At 32.5% G+C, this 27,401-nt stretch overlaps 1 protein-coding gene across 1 annotated transcript; it reads left to right on the top strand.

Moving 5' to 3' along the window:
• The first annotated feature begins 5,111 nt into the window (after positions 1 to 5,111).
• Positions 5,112 to 27,160, top strand: LOC147075747 (circadian clock-controlled protein daywake-like). Its single transcript, XM_085942054.1, has 5 exons — positions 5,112 to 5,247; positions 19,377 to 19,608; positions 20,404 to 20,534; positions 23,121 to 23,273; positions 26,945 to 27,160. The coding sequence occupies exons 1-5, from the start codon at positions 5,166 to 5,168 to the stop codon at positions 27,094 to 27,096; spliced, it is 750 nt and encodes a 249-aa protein (XP_085798180.1). The 5' UTR covers positions 5,112 to 5,165; the 3' UTR covers positions 27,097 to 27,160.
• Positions 27,161 to 27,401: the final 241 nt, after the last annotated feature.

Genomic DNA, 27,401 nt, shown 5'->3' with positions numbered 1-27,401 from the left:
ATCTCATGCATACGACAGTGTGGCTCTACACCACAGAACAGATAATAAATAGAATACCGATAGGCAATATTCAATACGCTGCATGGTGAACCAGGCTTTTGAATGTGTGAGTGTCCTACGAAAATGAAGCACGCATTATGCACGTGCAATAGTGTGCGTAATACACCAACATTAAATGAGCGTAAATGCATAAACCGAGAGCAGTTTTTAATATTCGACGTAAAACGTATTTTTAACACGTGTGAAAGTTTAACCCGGATTCTTCCTTACTCGAGTCGGTTACCTGCTATCGCCTTACCCGTTGTGTATTTCAGTTCCCATTATTTCTGAGTTCCCTGCTCTACACATACATTTTTCTGCAAAACACAATTTCTACCTTTAAAATTATTATTAATTTTGAGAAGATGTTTGGCCAATTTCAAAAACAGGTGTCACTGTGTACCGAATAATCGAATAACTTACATGATAATTGAATTCAATTTCAATAAATAATGTAAAAGGGGATTTATGTGATAAGTAGGCCCCATATTTATATGCTAGTGCATGTTTTGTTAGGGTGTATGCACAGCTATGAGAGTTGCACAGAAATCTGTTTTGAAAGACACAAAATCCAAAAATAAAATTTTATTGTGCATATAAATGCATTTTTGAGACGTTAAAGCATATTTGAGACATTAGGAAAAAAAATATTGTATTTTTTTCGGGCAACAAACAGAAAATAGTATTAAGGAATTATAATAGTTAAGTGTGTCGTTTTTGTTTTTTAAGTTATGTTTCGTTTATATTGCATTTATTATTCAATTATTTGTACCTACTTGTGAAAAACTATTTTGAAAATTGTAATTGATTAACTTTATATTGAGTGTTTTTGTTCTGCTATCGTATTATGTTGAAAAATTATTAACTAGTTATTCGATTTTTTGTCAGTAATATTGGGTAAAGTGGGTATTTATAATTTTTTCCCACAAAAAAATGTTAAATTTTAACTGCATATTTCTTTGGTTTCAGTGGATATTTTATTGATTTTAAGTGCATACGTGCATGCATATGATCATGTTTTTTGTTGCATATAAATCCGCTCCTTAACCCTTTATAGGTCATAAGCGAAAAACGGATAGTTTTGAGACCGGCAACATTAAGGTCTATATTTCTATAATTTTACAAGTTATAATCACCCTTATGGGTTTTAATCATTCTCAGATAACGCACAGAGGTTTTGAATCTGGCCAATCGCCCTGAAGTTTGCACATATTGAATAGATTACGAAAAATGTGTCCCGGTCAGTTATCTGACCGGTGTCCATTTAGCGACATGATAGCTGCCAGTTTTTCAACTATAGTGTTTTTAAGTTCTTGTTTTTCGAAAATTGTGACTTGTTTACTGAAAACAAAGTATGTACATTTATACTATACATAAAAACATATAGTTTTTTGTATTTTACCTATAAATTGTATTTGTTATAGTAAAATAATATCAAATTATTGAGTGGCATGTCGAGAATCTAACCTCAAATTGTATAATTTGGACCCTTTTTGATTTACATAATCTAGTCACTAAAAATAATTTCTAAACCACAATACATCTAATTTCATATAACAATATAGTGAACTTTCACAATTACTAGTTATTTTTTGTGAATAATTAGTCGCTATCGAGTTATTTGATGATATGTGTCATTCTTTGAAAAAATGATTTCCATAAAAATCGCAGGTAAAAATAATTGTTTTTGTTTTCATTCAAACTGTAATAATTTTTTGAAATACATATCTCAGAATGAAATAAAATAGTTATGGAATGTTATATGTATAGGCAGAAGCCTATATTGCAGAACAAATTTTTTTTTATTGTCTGAGTATGGAAAATGGGAGAAGCGGAGGTTTTAGTGCAAAAGACCTTGAAGACATGGGTGAAGAAGCATTTCTGAGATTATTTGAAGGAATTACAGAATACCAAGCTGTGTTGGATAATGAAAAAAAAACCTATTACACATCTTCACTTTAGAAACAAGTTGGCTGATCAGCTGATAGGATCTTTTACTTTACGAAAAAGGGTTGGTCGACCTCCATTTCCTGACGATATCAATTCAAATCATTATCCTGAAAAATGTACACTTCGCAGATGTGGTTATTGCAGCACTAGGTACGCTGAAAGTGATACAAAGCTCAGTAACAAATTGCAAAGTATCCCTTTGCATACCGTGTTTTATGCCGTACCAATTATCTGAACAAAAGAAAAAGCCAACAAGGCATTAGAAATGTTTATTATTTTGAGAAACTTCTATAAAATTAATGAAGTGATTATTATTGTCACAGAAATAAATGAAATTATAATTTTTTCCTAAAAAACCTATGTTTTTATTATTAAAAAAAAAATCCGAGAACAAATATTTTTTTTACCTAAATGGACACCGGTCAGAAAACTGACCGCTGGGAAATCGATAATTACGAAAAAACTATATATTTTTCAAAAAAAAAAATATTTTTTCTGTTCATCAAAATGAATATAGAACACATAAAAAAAATAATTAAGCACATATCTTTGAAAAAAAAATCGATATGAGATTGTTTTAAAGACTATTGGTAGATACATCTTTTCGTCTAAATAATGAACAAATGAGTAATAATATTAAATATGTAAATAAAAATATTACTGACTTTGCAACGAATTCCTTCGATTATTTATAAAGACTTTAAGTTAATTTTTGTTTATTTTATTCTCGTCACAAAAAGAACATATTCTTATAAGAGTTATAAGAGATAAAACAATATGTACACAATCCACTCAGAAAAAATGTATACAATATTTGACGTAGGTATATGAAAAGATTTCAAAGAATTAACGATTATTTTATTATCAAGTGTAACCTTGGAAGTCTGAGGATTACCAAAAAAATATGTCTTCACTATCTACAGCATGATTTAATATTAGTTGATTTTTTAATCGGCTGATTGACGGGATTCAAAAGATGAATGCTACAATAAATTCCCATGAGCGCTGCTAGTTATTTTAATACTTCCAGTCAATTTTAATTTAAGGCTATACATACTTCAGTTGAGGCATGGTCTAAAAATATCGTGGTTAGGCGATGCGCGGATTGTGAAAATGACGCGTGCCGAACGAAATATAATTTGTCATAAAAATCCATCATGCGTCCATTTAATGTTATGTTTATTGTTATATTACTAATAATAATAGTATATTCATTGGCATGTTTTCTTTTTTAAGAACGTACGTAAAGTTTTTTAGTCTTCTTTACACGATTTAAGAATATTTTCATCCGACGCCATGACAAAACAAATCGACGTGCGCATACTTCGACTGTCGGTCTCCGATTGGCGAGTCCAGGCGACGAGTGAAAATTTCGTCGCACCTACTGTTGAAAATTATTTGCCGTTTCACTGAAGTACGCTGGATGTTTTCTTCATGCAATAATATAAGTTTATTGTCCATTAAATGCTAAATAAACTCATCTTGTTTGTACTAGTACAGTTCACGCAAATCTGATAATTATTTGGCACCGCCATCTGGACCCAAGTCAACTTGACGATTAATTTACTAACTACTAAAGAGAACGAAATGCGTTAAGTATATATAGTTACATCACGACTTGAATCAACAAAGTAGTCAACTTAACACGCGCGCACAAAAAAAGGGGGGGGGAGGTTTGGGTCCCCTCCCAGTAACTAAAAAGAATTATATAGATGGAGAGAATATTACTTCCTCTTCTTTCTCACCCGTTGAAGATAACTTGGTTGTCGCATAGCCTTCTCAATGGGTTGACCCCTCTCCTCTTGGCATTTTACGACGTCATCTGTCAGTGGAACTCTTGAATTGGTGAAATTATCTGAGGCATCTAATGTTCGATTTAATATTTTGACGTGGCATGTCTAAAAGACAGGACAGTGCAGACTACAATAACGTACACTAATGACCCTAATGTCCGTTGGGCTACGCGCACTCGATAACCACGTGTAGATGCGACAGGTTGCGATAACTCGTAGGTGAGCACCGGTAGCTATATTTGCAGGTGATTTGTACATCGTTAGGAGAATGTAGCCGAAAAAGTGCCAGAAAGCTATAAGTAGTAGACGGGATAAATGCGGTCAAAGTCAAAGTAATTTGTCAAAGTAAAACTCAGTGACAAACACTTATTATAACTAGTTATTTAGCACTTACCTATTAAATATTATTAACAACTTGGTGAGGTTCAGTGACGTCCCTAGATAAAATGTCGCCCCTAGGCAGCGTCAAAATACCGCCCCTTTTTTTATACAGTATTTTTCATCACCTTTACTACTCCAATATCTAATAAATGTGTTTTATGGATACATTACTAACAAAATATATACCACTAAATCTAATTTAAATGCCATCTCTACTTCAATAGACAATATTGCGAGTCCACGGTTTCAGATACATTTAAAAATACACCTGACAACTTTCAAAACGTGTCTGGCAAATATATTTGGATAATTAATTATTAGATAAGTATGTACCTACCTATAATTCAAATATAATTCGCAAATCTGCACGTGTCGTTGCTGGTAATCAAGAATGTGATGTCCAAGGACAACGGAAATAAACTATACTAGACTTTTATGTCAATTAATGTTTCCAACAAGTGAGCTGAATTTTTAATGGAAAGATATTTTCGTTATTACTAAGTTTAGGTAGATACCCCTTTTTATATAGGTATACCTAATGATTCCCCTCGATTTGTCGCCCTTCGAAAAACTGCCCCCCCCTCAAGCGACGCTCAATCTGCCTACCCCCACGGGAAGTCACTGGTGAGGTTTATGGTTTGGAGTTGTAACTGGACCGTAGTATTTTGAAAACTAAAATGGTAATGCAGTTACTGTCAATGGAGGACGCTACAGAAAAATGATTAGATACTGATTTTTTCTGGCATGAATTAGATGATTGTGATCTGGTCGATATGTGGTTCCAACAAGATGGTGCAACATGCCATACGTATCTTATCTGTTAAATTGTTTCATAAAAATTAAATAATTTAAATTATAAACTGTAAATGAAACACCATATATAATGACAGTTGGGAAGGGGTTTCACAAAATTCATTTCACTGTATATAAACATAATAATATTTTACTAAGAGCTTGACGTTCGACAATACTTAGTGAGATAATGTTAGTATACAATTAGGGATGATGGATTTTATAGTGAAAATTCTTTTAATTGTGTGTGGGACAGTTGTATTTTTAGATAATGGAAACGCAAAAAAACTACGTAAGTTAATTAAAATTAAATATTTAATACAATATTATTTACTTGATTGGCAGTAGGTACTTTTTAGATGTCACTGTGTGTCCTTCTTCCTACCTCGACGTTATTTAATTGTTAATTTATTCTAGAAAGAGGTGGATTTTTCTACTAAGATCGTATGTAAAAGTGAAAGTTTTTGCAACATGATTAATATAAAAACATTATATATTTTTTTTTTCGACCATGTCCGATCCTAATAGGATCATATGGGCCTCCGCAGAGTAGAGGTTTGTATTAACAGATTTTGTTTTTTACGAGAAATGGATGTCAGCCACTTGCTCAACCTATTAGGTCCATACTGTGACTCACACACAAATTGAAAAACAATATGTGTACTTGCGAGTCCCAGGATTCGTACCTGAGCAGTGCTCGAAATAGAAAATCATGCGCTGAATAGTCATTAAAAATTATCAAATCATGTTAAATATTCTTCGGATATCATAAGGGCGATATGCCTAATAATCCGGGATTCATTTATACTTGGCTCTGCTCTAATACACATTACCCCCCCCCCCAATACAACATTAAAATGTAGTTTTTTTTTTTTAATGGGTACCTACTTATTTTTGCAAAATCACTTATTTTTCGTCAATTGTCTTAGAATTTGGCTCTTATCTTCAAAATTATAGAAGCTCGTACATTTGTGTATTCCTTCGCTGCAAGGTTCTTTTGTAATTTCAAATTATTTTTCAGGTTCCTGGGACCTACTAATGGTCCTGGACCTGTAGCCCCTTTAGCCTTTTTTGTAAACACATGTGAAGTCCGAACAGTCTATATTATATTATAGATCTTGAAGGACTAATCATTATTAAATAATATAATAATAATTTTTTTCCCACGAATCAGTTCTAACAACATTAAAAACTACATACCTACATGCAATATTATCTCAATAACATGAAACGGAACGCAATTTTCAAAGAAGCCACGAGCCGGAACGGTATCTTTTAGAATTTCACGAGCAGGAACGGCGCTCCGGTGCGTTCCGGTCTATTTCGAGCCCTGTACCTGAGACCCACGGCGTGATAGTCCAACGGTTAAGCCGCGTGGCTACCTGTAAATACACACAAACTGTAAAATATTTGCTTCCAATAACACTATATTTTTCAATTCACTAATTCCGAGATTGACACGGATAACTGTTTTTGTTGAGACTATAATATTATATTTGAATCAAAATGCACTAACCAAATAATTGTCAGTCTAGATAGAATGAGTTACGTATTCTGTATTAGAAATTTTGAAATTGATTTTCGAATCAAACGATTCTGCACTCGCTTATATTGGTAACAATTTCGTTGTTTTCTTCTTCTATTGGCAGCGTTGAACGTAAAATAGCTACTTGCGTTCTGCTTTGAAGTCTTTTGCATTATTTACATAACCTGCGTCCCATAACACGTAACATAACATGTATTTCATGGTGTTTTGCGTAATTATTCATCTTAAAAATAATGGTTAATGTATCGCTTTAGGCCGGTTCCATAAAATTGACAAAGAAGTATATTTTCACAAATGTTTATAGTTACATTTTATATTCAAATGTCTGCTTTGATCAATATATTATGTGATACATAAAATCGAGGGTATACTGACAGAAAGCATTAAGTCATTAAAACAAGTTCTGAGATAATCGCATTAATAGCTTAATTTTTTTTTCAAAGCTTTCTCCCACGTAGAATGTTTTATGTTTTATATATTTTTTTTCCACATTATAAAGAATAACCTTTTTGGCATACAAAACATAAGATTTGATGTTGATAAGTTGTATGGATATTTTTTTAAAAATGTAAATGTAATGTGACCGCTGACATAATGCATTCTGTCAGTAACTATTCGCTAACTTTGACATATTATTAGATAAATGACAATGCATTATTGTTATATTTTTTTATGTTAATGATTAGATTGGTACATAATAATACAAATAAAAATAATATTTTTAGTGAAAATAACATTATTTATTTTAAATTAGAGAAATATTGAAAAAATACAATGAAAATAATAATAAATCACAATAATTTTTAAACAGATTTTTTTAATATTAAATTATTTACCGTAAACTACAATAACATTTCTCTGAAGGGTATGCAGATTGGATAGTATGCTACATTATTATGACTAGCCTTAATTCTGATTGACATTATTTGCATTTCCTTGCACTTGCACATTGCACTTATTCATGAAAACAATTAGATTAGTATCAGTATTAATATTAAAAAAAAGAATGTTCATTATTATTCGTCGTTTTCGGCATCGGAATCATTTATATCGGGCGTTTACCCGTGGACATGCTGGGTTCGATTCCCGGCCGGGTGGCTTACTTTTTTCAAAAAAAAAATTTTCTATTGGTTATAGTGTATTCTCTCAGAAAGTGTTTTTCTAAATTATATAATGTTCAATAATCAGAATGATATATTTTTAAATCTTGTGAATTATTCGTTTGAATAAAAAAAATAGTTTATGATAAATTATAATTTTTGCAGAACACTCAATGATAGGTTATCTGTGTCAATAGTGATACGCCTTTTTCTGTGCAATAGTCTTTACACAGCTATACATTTTGCAAATTGTTAATTTACTGTCTAAATATTACTTATTTATATATGTCCTTTCTCGTGTAGTGACTCCATAAACGGGAAGGATTCTATGTGAGACTTTATATGGATTAAATTCTCATTGCTAGTTTTGTGAATAGGGAGGTGTTTACCTCTACGATCGTATAACGTAAACTGTACTCCCACGTCTTCTTGTCCTTTAAATGCGTGAATTACTGATCTATTTGAATTAATGTGTAAAGTACTCTAAAAAAAAATTTCAAACTCCGACTTTTTGTCCATTCTTGAAAAAGAAATAACTCTTTAGTTTTGTCTGGATTTCCTTTTTTCATTCCTTGGTTTTCTATCAACGGGAATTTCAATCTCAACATTTTTTAGAATGTAATCTTTTTTGCGATCATAAGAACAACTCCAACACATTTTTAATATATTATGTTTTGCTCTTTGAGACGAAGCCATTCTAATTAATTCTTCAAATGGTTCAATGTATTGTTTCACTAATCACTAAAGACAGATGAATTAAAATTGCAATGGTGACATCTATTGACAAAATTTGTACTGACAGAATGCATTATGTCACACTTAATGCGTATGCCATGTTACAAGTCCTGTATTTTGTACACACAGAACGCATTATAGGTCATATAATGCTTTCTGTCAGTATAAAAAAATAACAATATGACATAATGCAGATTCTATTTTCTTACCAGTATATCCTATGACTAAGTGCGTTTTACCAGAACGTAGAGCGTAAAATTCTAAGAATTTTGGCATTTAAAACAGAAAAACAGCAAAAACTCACTTAATGCGTTCTGCAAGTATACCCTCGAAATATCAAATTGAAATGGTAATTAATTGTGTATCTAATATGTAATTCGGTGTATCTTAAATTATAGTATATTGTCATTGCGGAAGTTTGAAGTTCACTTTAATTGAATTTGCAATGTGAAATAACAATGTAGCTAACTTAATTAAGCCTCAATTATATTGAGCTTCTTTACGAGCTGTTTATTGGCGAATTTAAAAGCGGGCGATTCAGCTACTGCGATTTGATGATTACACACAAAACTTTCCATTCGCTGAGAAGCCACAAGCCAGTGACTATTTTGACAGAACGTAGTTCGTTTTTTTACCGGGAGGTTGGTACTGCGCTCTACTGCGCAGACGCAGTAGGCCCACACGCCGGCGTGTAGCGTGTAAAGTTGACCGGCTTTCAACTTTTCTCGGTAGAGTGTTTACAACCTGCTTATTAGCTTATTCGATGATTACACTGGGCGACTTTACAGGCAGATTGTAGATTCGCCAATAAACAGCTCGTAAAGAAGCTCAATGTAATTGAGGCTTTAGTAAGCCAGAGGTCCTTTTTGCTTCAGTTTCATACATTTAGGCTCCATCTCTTTCAGTTTTTTCAACATCTTTGAAACTAACGTAAACTAATATATCCTATTTACTATTTATTTAATATTTATGAAAGTATATAAATAGTTTACAAAAAATTGCCTTGTTTTTGATTGAGTGTATTTTCCCATTATCGTCGCGCAGTATGTTCTTTGCACGGTATGAGAATAGTTTGACGATAACAACAATGAGCTGAGCTGTCTTATCGAAAAGAGATGGTCGTATAGCATTAAGAACAAAAAAATGCGGGTTGTTCGTGGAGTATTGCATACAGTAACATACCAATTTTATTAGATTCAATAGGAATATTAATTTGATATTGATTGGTATCAAATATCTGATAATAATGCTGTCATTATTATCAGATATTTAATATGTCCGACTTAAAACTTACGAGCACCTACCAGAATTGTATGTAAATTATACGTTTTTCTTTTGACTTTTATTTGCATTTCAAGTCGTTTTTATTACGTTTTATTTAAGTGTTTTTTAGACTTCAATTTGATCTCAATATAATATACTACACGGCTATTTATTTCCGATACAATATCTTACGACTAAATATCTCACATATACCACATATATATACCACACATATATCACATATACGGTGCATAATATCTTCGGCGGAAATTGAGAACATTATACCTCTCCAGGATTCCACACCATACAGGCAAACGAAAAGCAATTAAGTTTGCACTATCCCATTGCCGACTTAAGTAGAAAGCCGATACATTCACAATGACTGGTCCTACTTTTTCCGCTCCTCCCATTGTTGTCTAAGGATTACCTGTCATTGCCTGTAATTTTTCTATAGAGTGCTCATACTGACGCGTCTGTCGTGTTCACACAGGGAATGGTTTGATATGAATAGATAAGTTACATGATAAATAATACACTAGCATTAACACACCTTCTACAAATGTAATGCATAGATCAATGCTACATATTTTTGGAAATCGATATTACCACCGGTTTTTGTATGAAGGACTTGTTTGACAGCTGATGAATAACAGGAATGTATATTATTTTTTATAATTTATTAATATATTTGGTTTGAGAAACTTTTTTTTCTTGTTTTTTTTATAATTCAATTTGAATCGAGAAAGGGCGAATCAATATGTCAAGCAATCTGGGATCTGATTTTGACAGTGGACCACTCGTTGCTTGTCCAAAAAGATATGCTCAGGCTTTATTAATCTAAAGATGGCGCTGACTATCCACATCAAATTTTGTTGTCTGTAGGATTATGTACAATTTTGTATAGGAAATAATAAGCAAAATCGAATAATTAATATTCATGTGAACAAGTAATGCCAAAAACGACCGTAAAACTATGTTGATTTTAATAACATATTATAATGGAAGTTGTTATCAAAATAGTTCTAAAATATCATAATTATTATAACCTTCAAGTTAGGAGTATATATATACATATTATATTACCAAACATTTGGATTTTCCTGCACGTGTCCTGTAGTATTCAATATATTTGTATATCTTATACATTGCTCATTTTGCTGTTTTCGTAAATTTATTTACTTTTCTATAGCGTGTCATATATTATTTCACAAAAGTGTTCCAAAATTCTTTCAAAAATATTGGTATTAGACTAGTATTTCGTGTTTGAGGACAGTCGGCGCTCTTAGTTATTTGGGTTGGGTCATAAAATAATAAAAATATCCTAGCTTCAAACCCTTTGTCCAGGCCAAATAGCTTTCACATTTCTGTCTTATCAATCTGTTCTGTGAAGATTCCTGCGGGTCTATTCTATACACAATGCTGCTTTCGGTCCGCTACGGCAGCTAAATAGGGTAGGAAAGTATCGAATTATTAACACGGATTGTAACAATTGCAATAATTTAGTTATAATTGTTACAATGAGTGCTATGTTTTAACAGCACATCTCTTGGCTGTGATAAAATTTAGACCGAGATAGACAGTTTTGACAGTTCAGACGTCTAGCTTATCGTAATTGTTACAATATGTGTTAATAATTCGATACTTTCTTACCCTGTTTAGCTGCCGTAGTGGACCGAAAGCAGGCTTGTGTATAAATAGAATAGACCCGCCGATCTATATAAAATCGCTACCCATTTTTATAAGAATCATGACACCCTGCATAGAAACGAAAAAGGGGTGCAATTTTAATAAGGCGAAAATAAAACATTAAAAGCAATCATAAAATTACATGTTACTATTTTTTCGTTATATTATATTAATCATCACATTCATGTTTCTGGTATCTATTGCACTTTGTATAATCTTTTCAATTTACGTAATTACGCATACATAAATTTAAAACAAAATTTAAAATTTAAACATAAAATTCTGTCCGAAAACATCCACATTCGACAGTGTGTTAACATGAAGGCACCGATTAAAATCAATATTATTTAATATTATTGTTTGCATCATATCCAAATATCTTATTGAGTTTAGCATTAAGTTGGCAGCCCATGGATTGGGAATGATTAGTAGTCTTGTGTGAAAATAGCAGAGAGAAAAATACGTGTAGTTTAAAATACTTCCCCATAACATTTTATTCTTGATAATTCTTACAACTTGCGTAAATGGTTGTCAATTTGATTTAGTTATTTTTTTATTGAAGATGTCTGCTTCCCGCCATACATAAAGATATAAGGTTGATTTTCAATCAAATTTGGTGCAATTTTTTCGCTTGAGAAGTTTTAAACTATTTGCGTTGATGAAAAACGCTATATTTAACGCTGTATGCTAGATGCAAATTTTACAAGCAATGCCTATTCAAAATAATAGATCTGGCAAGACACATATCTGATAATACCACCAATGTTATTATTGAATATTTGATACCAATCAATACAAAATTAATGCTCTTAGTCTTATGTGTTGAATATTTTCTCCAATATTTCACGAATAACGCTTATTTTATTTTATTTTTTACAACGTTTTTCTTAGCTCATATTCTTATTTGTCCGGTACAAATCTTGCAATCAATTTTTAACTAGCATCCCTAGTAGTTAGACATTTAAAACTTTTTAAATATATAAGAACACGATGCCAATGCATTTTTTTAATACTTTTTGCCATCTTTAAGTATAATTGAATTCATTTTCAGTTAATTCTGTTTTGTATGAAAAGTTATTTCGACACCATAATTGGTTGCTAGGGGGGGTCTGGGGTCCTAGCAACTAAATTATTAATATATACGTGCGTTTCTACGAAAATCAATATGACATGTCAAAATGACATTTCAGTATTATCTCTATCAAGTACAATTTTTTTTGATCGTTTAAGCTAGTCAAGTCAAGTTTATATGATTCAACCAATATTCAACAGAAAATTTAAAAACGTTGTATATAAAAAGTTATTTTTATCATTAATTATTTTTATGTAAGATAGCTCACGGTAAGCTGTGATACAGCGAAACGTAATAGGTACGTATGATTCATATGTAACCAACCCATCCGGAATTAAACTCGAGACGGATGACTTCACAAGTTATATGTCATTCTGTGAATGCCATGAATATTAATTTGTAATATTGTAAGTAAATAAATTTTAATTGAGTTCGAAATATGGATCGCTGTCTTATTTTGTAGTATTCCATCTATATCAGTAAATACTTCGTTCATATATTTACGAAAATTGTATTAATTAAAATAAAATACAGTACCTATATAGGACTAAATCGGATTAGTTTAATAATAATCACGACCGGTTTCGTTCGCTTCAACCTCAGAGTAATAATATAAAGAGAATGGGTATTGTTCGTCAAAACGAAGCCGTGTTTATTGCATATAACGCACAGTAGAACCTCAATTTTATTATTATTAACTTAACTATGAAACGTTATACCATCATGTTGCTTCAAATTTAAACGCAACATAACCATATTTTCTACTAAATTAACTGAAAATAATTACCACTAACTTTACATTTAACACAAAAATAATAAATTTAACGCATATTGCGGAGATGTAAGCGTGACGAATGCTTTCTCACTCTCACTTAGGGGAGAGCAGGTAGGATTCGTACACAGGGAGCATTCGTACAGTGGCGATATCTTCACTATCCAATTTATTGGCGTGCTCACGTTTGTGTGTAAGACTCCCGCTCATACGCATAGTATAACCGCGGGGCAGAGCATCAGTGCGGCCAACAGCTTCGACGGAGAACGCCGATACGTGTTTTCGCTCTACGTAAGTATTTTTTGTATTCACTTTTGAACACGCTTAACTGTTATAAGTTTTGCACGAATGTTATAAGTGACTTAGTATAGTTTATGAAGTGATAACTTTGTTTAATATGTAAATAGTCATTTTAGGCTAACTATAGCGGTTATTTTTATTTTCAATTAATTTGTTGATTTCTCGGTTTGGGGTACCTTCGTGCAGTTATGAGTGGGGTAGATTCGTACTGTACGAATGTACCCCATTCCTAACTGCGTGGCAGTAGAAAGATTGTTCACCAAAAATATTATTGTTACAGAACCATGCCGCGAATATATGTGAAAAAGAGGACAGGAACAGGAGACGTTGATGAAGATGCAATGATGCAAGATGCAGCCGTTAGAATCCACGTAAGGTTGCCAATCAACTTCTACAGCGGGCCAAGATGCCAATGTGCCAGAAACTCTACTTACAGAAACAGAGATTACTCAACAAGATCTTCCATGGAGCTCAGCTCCAGTATCACCCTCCTTGCTATCACCTACAACTGCACCTGCATCTTCATCAACTGTAGGATTAATAACTCCAGAAATTATCCGGCCCTATCCCAGAGTGGACAGAAATGCGTTAAAAAAGTCGAAGAAAGGAAAACTACCAGGAAAATCGAGAATATATACAGATACCCCTGAAAAAAATAGACTAGAAGAAATAGAAAAAGCAAAACAGTTGAAGAAGCAAGAGCAAGAGAGGAAACAAAGGGCTAAGGAAATGTAGCGAGCATTACATTTACTGTCAGATACAAGAACCAAAACAAAGAGACAGAAGAAAACTTCAGGGACAACTAAACCAAAGAGGCAAAATAAAACTGTAAAGACTGATAGTCAGGATGAAACTGATTGTGAGGATGAGGCTAATATGAGTTTAAGAGAAAATTCTTGTTCTCTCATCGAAGAGACGTCTGAAGGATTGGATACTGACAATGAAACTCCAGTTACGTCAGAGAACATCAAAGAAGAACGCTTTGTGATAGTAGAGTTCAAGAAAACAAAGACCGTTTAAATTATCTTGGGCAGGTGCTTAAAAAATATAGTCCCGTTGAATACAAAGTTTCATTTTTGAGGAAGAAGCCTCATACCTGGAAATTTGTCTTTCCCACTACCAAAGATGAAGGAACAGTTTACATATCAGATGTGTTATGTGTTTTCCCGTTATCAAAATCTGCTTTTACAGCAAGAACAGCCCGGATAATATTTAGCTTCGAAAAAGACTTATCTATATATAATGTTGGATAGTACAACTATTAAATACGATTAAGACCTATTACTCTAATGGTTAATTTTATAATGTTGGTTTATTCGTTCCTTTATTAACAAAAAAATAAATAAAAGTGTTATGTTTTTATGACTAAGTAGTTATAAGCACTTTAAAAACAATAACTGTTAATTATTATTACATGAAGGCTGATTCTGTGTTAGCTTTGATCTCAATACATGATTATATTAGATTGAATAATAGCATTTTATTTGACTGTACGAAGGTTCCCCATTATGTACGAATGTGCCCCACACTATGTACGAAGCTACCCCACGTGTGGGGTAGTTTCGTACGTTTTCCATTTTTCAGAAAAGTTACCGTAGCTTCGCCATGCTGATTTGTATCTAAACTATACTTCACTATTATTAAAGCCAAATATATTGGATATATAACAGCATTGAAGTTATTTTAAAATATCTTACAGTTTTGTTTTTATACGGCTTAGAGTAAAAAGTGTACGAATCCTACCTGCTCTCCCCTATGGTTCGTTTTTGTCAGGCCTTGGCTTCAACAGAACTGAATTGACGGTGTCTCTTGCGGGTTGAAACTGATCTTGATTATTATTAAATTAAGTAGAAATAGTAAGTACCTACAGCCATGGTCCCCACAATCTGAAGCGGGCCCTCAGGATAAGATCTTTGTAGGACCCCCTACCTATCGCTAAGGTTAAAGGCAGTGTGACACACTACATTAATATTTTTGAAATTGTGTTTTAGCTCAAATTAAGGGCACCTATTTAGTGTATTATTAACGATTTTTTTTTCTATTTTTAATACATCTACTTTAATCATGGAGTTGTCGAGTATCGACACGAAATAATCAAAAATTACATCGTTCAATTATATAATTTAAAATGTTAATGGTCATGAAGCATAATACGCATGTGACTTTTTTACTATTAAAGCAAGATTGTGGTGTGTGTTTACCTTACTTATCTGATCAACCCACCACGTCACCCCCCCCCCCCCAGAGCCCGGGCCCCCAGACTAGAGCCCTGTCATTTAAGTATTTAAATTGTTTCTTATCGAAATTTATAAAATATCAAAACATACAGTGGTCTTTCCTTAGAATTGTCAACACTGCCAAATATTTTATTTTTACAACGTTTTTATTAGCTCATATTCTTGTTTATCCGGTGGTTGTTTGTCCAGTTCAAATCTTGCAATCGATTTTTAAATAACTTCCCGACTAGCTAGACATTTAAAACTTATAATATAGCAGAACACGATGCCAATGCACTCTTTTAATACTTTTAGCCATCTTTAAGCAGAATTGAATTCATTTTCTGTTAATTCTGTTATGTATGGAAAGTTATTTCAAAAAAATCCGTAAAAAATAAAAGAATTGGTTTCTAAGGAGGTGGAATATATCCGTGCATTACTATGGAAATCAAAATGAAATGTCAAAATGACATTTCAGTATTCTATATTTGTTTGTTTTTTTATTTACTTCATATCAAGTACAAGTTTGAGCATAATTGAGCACAATAATTCAACAGAAAATTTAAAAACGTTATATATAAAAAGTTCTTTTTATCTTGTAATTATTTTATATTAATTTACTCTCTGAATCTAGTCTTTTTATATTGTTTTTCTAATATTGTTTATATTTCTAAAATTTTCATATTGTCATGTTATGAACATCCTAAATTTTCAATTTATGAAGTTCACTATATTATGTCAATAAATAAATTTGAAATTCTTGTGAAAGCAATATTCATACTTATGACTTTTTTAAATGTTAGTTTCAATATGTTTTTGTAGTCTTGAGAAAATCCATCATTTTTCTACAGTTTAGTCTATTTTCTTATCTGGCATATTTTTATTCACGATACCGATGAGAAGATGTTTCAACAACATTTTTGCGTTGACTTAATTTTAAATGGCCATAGCATACGCAAGTGATTTGAAATACAAACTATTTCTCAACATTAAATTTTAATATAATGAAATCGATTTTTATGTTGACATTTTTAAGTAGGTGCTACAAAACTGGTCAATTACGAATGCTCTTGCCTAAGGCGTCATCAGAACAGCGTATCTTGTTATTACATACAATACGAAATTATTATTAATTAACATTTTTATGAAGTTATATTAACAATGACCTCTAACATACCTTAACTGTCTGAATATATAATTTAACTATTCAAAAATAGAACAATATAATTATAATCAGCATACATTGCAGAAATTTAAAAATAATCTTTTTCATAATACTGTATCAATAATAATAAGTATTCGCTAATTATTAATAGTGGTGAAGTCATGTTTTAAAAAAACAGTAGGTAGATACATACTTACTTGGTAACAGCCGGTCGTAGGACGATTCGGCCGCACCATGGAACTCAAAATTAATAAAACTGGCTTACCCTATCTGGTCGGATCTATATGTCATTTTCAATAGTTAGGTCTGTCTCGTATTATACAATAAAGTTTGTCACGTAAACATAACGCGCATTCAATATTTGTGAACAGTCAGTTCGCTATATGTCCCATGGTTTTATAGCCTAAAGCGAACCCTGCTACAAAATTGCTACCATGCCCGTAGGGTAAGCTGGTTTCCATTAATCCGCATTGTTTTAGCTTTGTTTTTACATATTATATGTAAATTAATTATTAGAATCAGTTATTTTTGTTGATTCTCCGTGATCCTCTCTCCCACGGGCACTTTTATTAGAAAGTCTCTGTATACTCAATCAAAGCACACTTGAGTGCGTGGTGACGTACTTGACTTGGCCATCTGCACCTGAGACATGCGTAATCCAGGCATAATAACTGGTGATGCTTAACATGCAAACGTAGGGCCTCGTGATACGCTCGATTAAGAGAGAGTGTGGTACGGGGCGGGTTGGTTTTAAGGGAACTATTAGGTTCCCATTCATTTTGTATTCCCTGGGCCACACCGTCTGGACAACGTCCTGGACGACGGCCACCTTGGTTTTTCGGAAAGAAAAAGTTATGCGTTTTTTGTATACATTTTAAATGAAAGTATTAGATACAATTTAAATAATCTCATAGAAAGGCAGCATCGGTTTAAAGTATTATGTAGAGGCCCAGACACTGAGTAATGTCGAGGTCCCCTACTATAAAAATTAAGCCAATCAACTTTTAATAAAATTTATTTGCTACTTGCAGCTAATTTAAACATTAGTCTCAGTTGCCTATTTACAAAAATCTCAGAATATGATGCGTACGTAAATTTAAAGATCTTTATAATGTTTGAGGCTTTCACGGTTGTTTTTTATCGTAGTATATTCTTGGGTTTTCACCGTGTCTCCTTCTTCCTTCTTTACTCGACGTTTCGGGCTCGTTGCAGAGGCCATTATCAAGAGATATGTTCTATGATGAAATGTAGTGTAGCAACGTTTACATTCACATACCCACACTACATTTCATCATAAAACATATCTCTTGATAATGGCCTCTGCAACGAGCCCGAAACGTCAAGTAAAGAAGGAAGAAGGAGACACGGTGAAAACCCAAGAATATACTACGATTAAAGATCTTTGGCATATTTGTCTGTTTTAAATACCCGAAATCAAAAATAATAGAGGTAAGCAAGTATTCTATGCTGCTTAAGGGCAGCAGTTTGCCTAGGGATGTCACTGAGTACTATGACAGATATTGCTGATTTTTATTGGGCTGGCTGGATATTTTTGTTAAAAATGATGATATTTTTTAAAAAAAAATTAATTTTGTTATAAATCTTTGAAAAGTTTACTTCTTAACATAAAATGAGAAAATTATTTTTTGACCGCCTTCTTGATTCGCCCGCTCTCGTATAATGCACATCTTGCACCGAGCCTGTTACAAGTAGGGATTCCAATCCCGGGATCCCGAATCCCGTTATCCCGGGATCCCGTACTATTTTCGATACCCATGAATCCCGGGATTGATAAACATAATCCCGGGATTTCGGGATTGATTTTTTTATCAATTTTTATGGAAAATAAAATAAAAGCGAAAATATAACAGAAAAATTACTTTAAATAAAAAATAACTACATTAGAAATAAACTGAGTTTTAATGAAGTTTGATTTATACCCATGTGTAGGTTGCCGATTCATTTTATTTTTTCACATAAATTATTAAAAATGGAAAGATTGGAAAAAAACAATGCTTCGCACTTTTAACAAAGTAATTCCACCATGATATCATACGTTTTACGGCAGTTTCATATTTGGCTTACTAATTAGATTTGTGAAGCGGAAGGGCCATAAGTACGCCATGATTATTTGCTTTACTATTTTAAATCTCGCTAATCCATTCATTAAATCTTTACTATCAGAAACAGCAATCTCCTATTAAATTCACATTATTATTTGTAGTACAATATTATTTACTCCATTAAACTTGTTTATTTCCGTTTATTGAACGTATACAATATTAACAATAAATGTCTTAAATAGTATAAATTATACTAGATTTATTTTTGACCGATTTTACAATGATATTTGTAAATATAAAAATTTTATATTAACAATGGAAAAAATGCCAATCCCGGGACCAGTCCCGGGATCCCGGGATTGTCAAATTGTAATCCCGAAATCCCGGGATCAGAATTTTGACTCGGGATTGGATTCCCTAGTTACAAGATATAATTATTATGACAAGTAAAGTTATTGGTGTTATATATTCCTAACAATGTTTGTGTTCTACTTATGTTGCAGCTTCCGTTTTAACCGCATGTCGTCAATCAGATCCTGATTTGAATACCTGCATGAAGAAGCAGACACAGATTGCCCTAACCATGTTAGCGAAGGGAGTTCCAGAACTTGGATTGATACCATTCGAACCTATGAAGATTGGCGACATCAAGGGAAATTTCGGACAAATTTTGCAATTTGATTTTTTCAACATCAATGTATACGGGATCACAAATTCCACAGTGCTTGATTTCAAGTGAGTATTGGCAAATGGTGCATGTTTAATTAAAGAAGGTAGGCTGTGGTAGGAAACTGAAAAAAGAGTCCTAAACCAGCCATATTTACGGGACTTGAATTTGTTTAATGTTTAGTATTTTAATGATACAATTTACTGAACATAACATATAATATTAGATACTTTTTAATAAAATATATTAAAATGCACTAAAATAGATGTTTTACAAAAAAAGAATGATGCCCAAATGGAAATCGAACTTGTCTTGCGGTGTAAATTATATAGCTACGCTGCTGGGAGCTCAGATCACTGTGCATAAAATATAACATTAAAACTATGAATAATTAGCCAAAATTATTTTTAAAACATTAAAGAAAACTTAATTTTAATAATAAATATATATTTTTTTAAATGTGTTGTAAGTTTACATTTTTGATTTCAAATAAAGAAATATTTTTAGTAAGTACGCATTTATTAATTGAATATATTATTATAATATATGAACTATACTATCAATCACATGCTTAGTATCTCTAGAAGGCACTACACATTGACAAAAATAAAATATACGAATTTTAAAACAAGGTAAAATTTTCTGCTCTAGTTTTAGAAAAAAAGTATCTAGCCAAAACCGATTTATTTTTTATTTTACCTAATACATTTTATTTGTTTATCTATTAATATTGTTTTATTAAATCTTACCTTTCGTATATTGTCGCCAGATGTCTCCGGTAAATTAGCTTGCACTCTCCAATAATTGTATTTTTTGGCATAACTTTGTACCTGCTCACCTTCTTTGATTTGTTTTAATTTCAGATTGAATCAGAAGAAGAAGAAAATAAAATTTGCAACCACAAACACGGGTCATATGAAAGCTAAGTATAAGGCCAATGGAAGATTATTGATCATCCCTGTGACGGGCGATGGAGATAGTTATATCAGAATGAGTAAGTGGATTTGTTTATTGTAATAAAGTGGGGGAGATCAAATTTAATGGTGTCACTAGAATACAAAAAATGGTTTATCCAATAGTCGCAAAGTCATTTGAATTCCTCCGCGGCGACCAAATCGACTATACTCATAAAGCCTAATTGTAATTATTAATTAGATTGAACGATCATCGTGAGTGTCGACTTAAAATAGCAATTACACGGAACAACCCAGCTACCAACTGGATCATGTTGGTGCTTGTATTAATGATTAGCACTTAAGCCAGTGTAAACAAGCCTTAATAAAGTGAACTAATAATGAGTAAAAATGTCCAACGTATAAACAACCTGAAACCCCCAATTCCTTGATGGCTCACGGCTCATTTTTTTAAATATAAATTTACCAAAATAATATATATATATATATGTAACAAAAACGAGTACTCGCTGAGTGTGAAAATACCAAGCTCTTGTTTTCTTCACTTCTGCAGAAAAATAATTATGAGGTCCAGGTCGCTACAAAAACCTCTCTTTACTCTAATCCGAAATGGAAAGATTTCCTGAGCATCATCCTGGATTCAGTCAAGAGGAGTGTATATATTTTCTTTTTTTCTTTCGGCCATATCTGATCCTAATAAGATCGCATGGGCATCCACAGAGTGGAGGTTCGTATTAAAAGATTTTTGTTTTTACTAGAAATAGATGTTAGCCAACCTATTAGGTCCATACTCTGACTGCAAACACAAATTGAAAAACCATAAGTGTATTTGCCAGACCTAGGATTCGAACCTGGGATTATATAATAAAAAAAACTATTTCCTTTATTCAACGAATAACTCACAAGATTTTTAAACAAGTTCAAGTCCCGTTGGGTGTCGTATTTTTTTCTATTTTTTTTCTAGTTCGTATATGCATGAGATGTTTTCAAATTATGTTTTTTTTTCAATATAATTTTATGTATATATTGACTTCTTCAAGCAAAGGGCGTAAGTGATATTTTGGTGATTTCGAGTTAAATATTATGAAGTAAGGTTTACAAAAAAAAAATATCTACAAACTGACAAAAGGGCGTTCTTCATAGATGGATTGCAAACAGAGTTAAGAATGTCCAATTTGGACGTAAGTGATAACCCTACAGAAATCCAATAAGAATTAACGTACCTACCGCTAACGTAACGTACCAAAATTAAAATGATTATAATAAACAAATAAAACATAAAAACATGAATAAATTAATAGAACAAAAACAATTAGGTGTTTTCTTTATGAACTTTGTATTTTTTCTTGGACAGCCAAAAGGAATTAAGTGATTTACACCTTATAATTGCAAATAAATAAATAAATTAACGCTGCATACACCAAAACAATATTATTCTACCATAAATGAAATAAAAAAAACTCAAATACTAAGAAAGAAGTTGTAAAGAAACGAAGTTGTTCTCATTATCATGAAATTTCCTGAAATCCTGAATAGTAGCGATTTGTCACTAACCCCCTCCCCTTTTGGCATGAAAGAGTCGATATTCATTTATTAACAAATGAGTGGTTCCAACGCTTACGTATGCATATGAAACATGGACTCTTAATGTAAGAGAAATCAAAAAATTATGAGTAGCGTGACGAGGCATGAATAAATGGTGCATGTTGGGCATAACGCGTAAAGATCACACAACACCATTGTATTAGGAAGCAGACAAAAGTACACGCTGTTATAGAGGTCGCTAAGCAGACGACATGGCAATGGGCTGGTATGTCGCTCGGCGAGTGGACAAATGCCGTCATACAGTGGCACCCAAGGGGCACTAAACGCACACAGGGACGTCCTAAAACCTGCTGGATACACGAACTCATAAAGGTCGGTGGATGTAAGTGGCAGCAAAAAACAAGGGACCGATAAGAGTGGAGGGACCTAGGGGATGCCTTTATTCAGCAGTGGATCGATCCCGGCTGATGATGATTATGACTATATATATTCCGATAGATAATTAAACATAATATCTATAGTATAAAAGAATCATATTATTTTGTTTTATTAATATGGTGTTTGTAATGAAAACTAGTGTGTCGAAATCTTACGATTGTATTCGTGTTTCACTCGTATATCCTCTTAATTAAGTAAAACTTCTTTGCGAGCGTTTTCTATGAGTGACTCCTCCTGAAGTCGAGAATATAAGAAATTTCAACCTTTTTTTCAAGATATTTCATTCAGAATCAAAGTCGAGGGCTTTAATTAAGGTGTCTTCCATGAAATAAAATCTCACTCATTTCAAAAGCTCTTGGCTGGATCACCCTCGCCAACAGGTGCTAGTTTGGTCTCCAAAAACTTCTAAAGACCAAATCACTCTCAAAGAAAACCAAAGCAACCATATATAAAACTCCCCTGCCCCCAGCAAACAGGATGAGAGAAATATGTATATCTTTGAGAGGAGAGTTTTCAGAAGAATCTTTGGGGCTGTTCAAGAAAGTGGCATTTGGAGGCCGAGGTATGGAGGCAAAAAGATCACGTGGCCAAGACCCGCCACGGGTTGTAGTACCATACATAATTATGGTGATTGGCAAAACTGCTTAATAATTTCAATTTCATATTGTTCGTTTTTCTTTCAGTTAATATAGGATTTAACTACAGTCTTCCTTACGACGTGGTGAAAGGACCAGATGGTAAAGATTACTGGAAACTGAAGAAACACCATGTTACATACTACCCAGAGGCGATTCAATTTGAATTTACAAACCTCTTCAATGGAAACAAATTCCTATGTATGTTTTTAATTAAGATTTCTATAAGTTATGCACCGTTTACACGTGCATGGATTTACTGTTGACAGTTAGTATCATCGCGGCCATAACAAGAAAATGTATGGGTAAACATGTTTTATCCTGCATTCCTGTAGTTGCAAGCTTGCATAAATGAATCAAAAAAGTTTGGAAGCTTCTGAATTTTCATGCAAGAGTAAAATTTTTTCGATCTGCGCCTGCGCAGTAGAACGATAGTGGCGAACCTTGACTGATTTTCACTACCTGTCAAATAGTACCTACGAAATAGTACCATACAATGACATCACTGCGTCTCGCTCACTCTTAAAGAATGCGATTGGAGAGACAGTCAGCACTTTTACGTGTAAATAGTTTTATTGTCACGATAGTTTAAAATACTCACTATTGCTTCCAGTAAATCCATGCACGTGTACAGGCGCTATTAAGTTAAGTAAATTTAATAATCTTGAAACCCTTCAAAATAGTTTAGTTTTTATTGACCATGGCACATATTATTACTTAGATTTTGACATATTTAAAAAGCAATTAATTTATATTAAAAAACTATTAAACTAAAATTAGAATATGATTAATAAAAAAAATACGTGATTGCAATTAATTTGAAGTGCGGATCAACGATCAAACCGAATCAAAACATTGAGAACAAATTAAGCATTTTTTTAACATAGTTTAAAATTGCCTAATATTGTTAGACCCGGGCCAAACTGCCTCTGCTTCCAAAATCTGATAATGACCTACATATTACATTAGTCACGGTCTTGCAGAGTACGCGGACCAAAATGATAGTAAGATTGGCAAATCTGAAACGTTTGTTGTTTTCCGGACTGTCGTAGTAAAAGTTGTCGGTCGGTGATTAGCCATTCGGAATTAGTGAAGTTGCATTCGATTAGATTGCGTACATAATATCTGCAATAAAGGAAGAGCAGAATGCTGCAATAAATTTTGATATTGCTCGAAAAAAATACAGCTACCGAAACAGACAAAGCTAACATTATTATTACATTATCACACTGGCCTTAGGTGTCTCAGCACACTAGCTCGTGCACTTGGAGTATCACTGGCATTGAGTTATGTGCTTATGTTTATGTGTTTCTGTGTTCACATTATGTCTATTAATTACATCCTGTCAAGTGGCGGTTTTTAGCTTTGTTTTTTTCTTATATATTATCATTAAATTCATTTATTTTTGTCTCCGTGCCTTTCTATCCCATTGCACTTTTTATTAAATTGCGTATTTCATTAAACTCGGTCAAAGCTCACTTGAGAGCGTGAGAGAGAGATACCCAAGTCTTGGGTATCTGCTCCTGAGACATTCCTAGACGTAAACAACTGCTAATGCTTCATATACAAAAGTAGGACCTCGTGATACACTCGATTAAAACTGAATATGGTGCGGGGCGAGTTGGTTTGGAGTGCCCATGTTTGTGTTGTCCAGTGGCTGGAGTCAGATACTTGGCGGCCCAAGGCACTGACCGATATTAATGTCCCATACGATAAACAATAAAATAAAAACTATAAATTCCAACTACCAACATAATTATCATAGGTGGGATTGAAATGTCATTCTGACACTCATATTGATTTCCATAGTAACGCATATATATATTAATAATTTAGTTGTTAGGACCCTAGCAACCAATAATAGTGGATTGGATTACGGATTTCTTCCAAAATAACTTTTCATACAAAACAGAATTAACTGAAAATGAATTTAATTCTACTTAAAAGTGGCTAAATTAAAAAAATGCATTGGCATCGCGTTCTGATATATTCTAAAAGTTTCAAATGTATAGCTAGTCGGGAAGTTAGTTAAAAATCGATTGCAAGATTTGTACCGGACAAACAACCACCGAACAAATAAGAATACGACCTAATAAAAAGGGAATGGGACGACTGGCCTCCGGACAATTGGACGCCGCACTGTCGTAGACACGTGTAGACGAGGTATTTTAATCAGTTTCCATCTATTACTTAGTAGTTTGAATTCATTTTACTCTTAACACAGTGTATTCTTTAACGCGGATTGCGAATTACCATGCCTAAGGCTTTATATAAAATAAAAAACTCTTTTTTCGTTGGAATTTAAACATATGCAAGATTAAATCATTGTTTACGTCTGCATATTTACATTCTTACCAACTTTTAAATCATAATATAATCATTGAAGTATAAATAATAATATTTAATATTTTTTTTTAAAGTACCTATAAGTACCTAACGTCTATTTATTTTCGAATTCCGTGGCGTCCAGTTGTCCGGTGCCAAATCGTCCTAGACCCAATAAAAACGTTGTAAAATATATGGCTATGCGATGGAATGTGGTGTGATATGATGATTGGTATATTTTAACGATACTTCACGTGTATAATTTCACTTTGTAATTATTTTAAGTGTGTTTCTTGACATACAAAATGGCTGTTTATCCAAAATGGCGACGGATTCCATGTTACTTGGCTACCACAAAAGAATGCTGCTGAAGTACTTCATAATATTATGTTGAGTGCCGTACTGTAGAAAATCACACTGCACCTAACCTTAGCGATAGGTAGGGGGGCGATTCAGGATGTGGGGGCCATGACCAACATATCTAGCCAAAATAACAATGTATCTCTTCCTTATCCAATTAATATTGAAGATAAAGGTGATGATACAATTTAATAATACTAGTGGTTTATCTGATTAAGTTGTTATGTTATAGGCCATTTTGACGTTGGGTACAGTAATTTGTAATTATTTTGGTATAATTTAATTATCGTATGACTGGTTCGAGACTGCCATTTAAGGGGGAGAGGAATACCAGCAGAGGCACCTAGCGAAAAAATACGAAGCCTGCAATTTGAGACGTTGTTTTGATAATTTACAATTTCAACTATATTAATTAATAAATATGTATCTGAAAACATTAAAAAGAAAAATATTTTTAATTTTAAGTCAAAGATAAACTTATAATTGTTAAAAAATGTGAATTTATTGCAGGATCCTATCTTATTATTAAGTACATATATTTTATTGTCATATTTATTATTAAAATTTAGTTTATTAAGTCTATTAATCTTAATTAGGTATGGTTATAATATTTAAGATATAAATAAAAAGGATTTCAAGTTATACACATTTATATTTTTATAAAAATCAATGTTTTTTAAAAAAAATATTAAAACTTTTAGTAAATTAGTAAAAAATCTGTACAATAAAAAATAGAAAACTAAATTTTAATAATAAATATGACCATAAAATATAATGTAATAATAAGATGTGGTCCTGTGACAAATTCACATTTTACAACATTTTTTTACAATAAGTTTATCTATGACTTAAAAAAATATTTTTCTTTTTAATGTTTTCAGATACATATTTATTAATTAAGTAATACAGTTGAAATTGTAAATAATCAAAAAAATGTCTCAAATTGCAAGCTTCGTATTTTTCCGCTAGGTGCCTCTGGTATGTAAAGACATCGCCTTAAGTTGTCATGTTATATGCTGTTTTGACGTTGGGTACACTAATTTGTAATGATTTTGGTATAATTTATCAATTATATGACTGGTTCGAGACCCTCATTTAAGTAAAATCGCTGCCGATCCTGTCCGTTGTATTGGCGTAATGCTAATCCGCTAAATGTATAATTATTGAATACAATGTATTTTTTCCAGCTGATCAGTTGATAGGCTTTGCCAACGAGAATTGGCGGGAAATTTTCGGCGAAGTTGGAACACCAGTGATGACCGCATTCATAGACGTCATCATGAAACAAATCAAAAGTGTTTTCGACAACGTGCCAGTCGAAGATTTTCTACTACCCTGATACAAAATATTTACTGTATTAATTATTTATTATTAATAAAAAATAATACATAATATGTTATTATACCTACTTATATTATTGTAATAGAAATAAAAAGTAAAAGAAATTGTTTTTTATTGAATAATAGTATCATTGAAAATTCAGCGTGAACTGGGAAATCAGGGTACAAAGCTGTCACTCAGTTTGATCCTAATATATTAGAAACTCAGTGGTGAACGACAGGTTCACCTACAGAGCAGATATTTTTTTAATTAATTTATTACGAACCTTGCCTTTGCTTTTTTCGTACAAGGCAGTTCAAAGAG

Source organism: Rhyacophila brunnea, unplaced genomic scaffold (genome assembly GCF_057557595.1).
Source record: "Rhyacophila brunnea isolate RB1 unplaced genomic scaffold, BYU_Rbru_1.0 scaffold_14, whole genome shotgun sequence".
NCBI lineage: Eukaryota > Metazoa > Arthropoda > Insecta > Trichoptera > Rhyacophilidae > Rhyacophila > Rhyacophila brunnea.
Note: the sequence above shows the minus strand (reverse complement) of the source record. Positions and strands in the feature narration are given on the sequence as shown.

Bases quoted from the DNA above. Each gene is read 5' to 3' on its own strand.
- LOC147075747 (XM_085942054.1), top strand. From the start codon at position 5,166: ATGATGGATTTTATAGTGAAAATTCTTTTAATTGTGTGTGGGACAGTT. The intron at 5,248-19,376 runs GTAAGTTAATTA...CTTATGTTGCAG, and splicing joins TGGAAACGCAAAAAAACTAC to CTTCCGTTTTAACCGCATGT. The intron at 19,609-20,403 runs GTGAGTATTGGC...TTTTAATTTCAG, and splicing joins TCCACAGTGCTTGATTTCAA to ATTGAATCAGAAGAAGAAGA.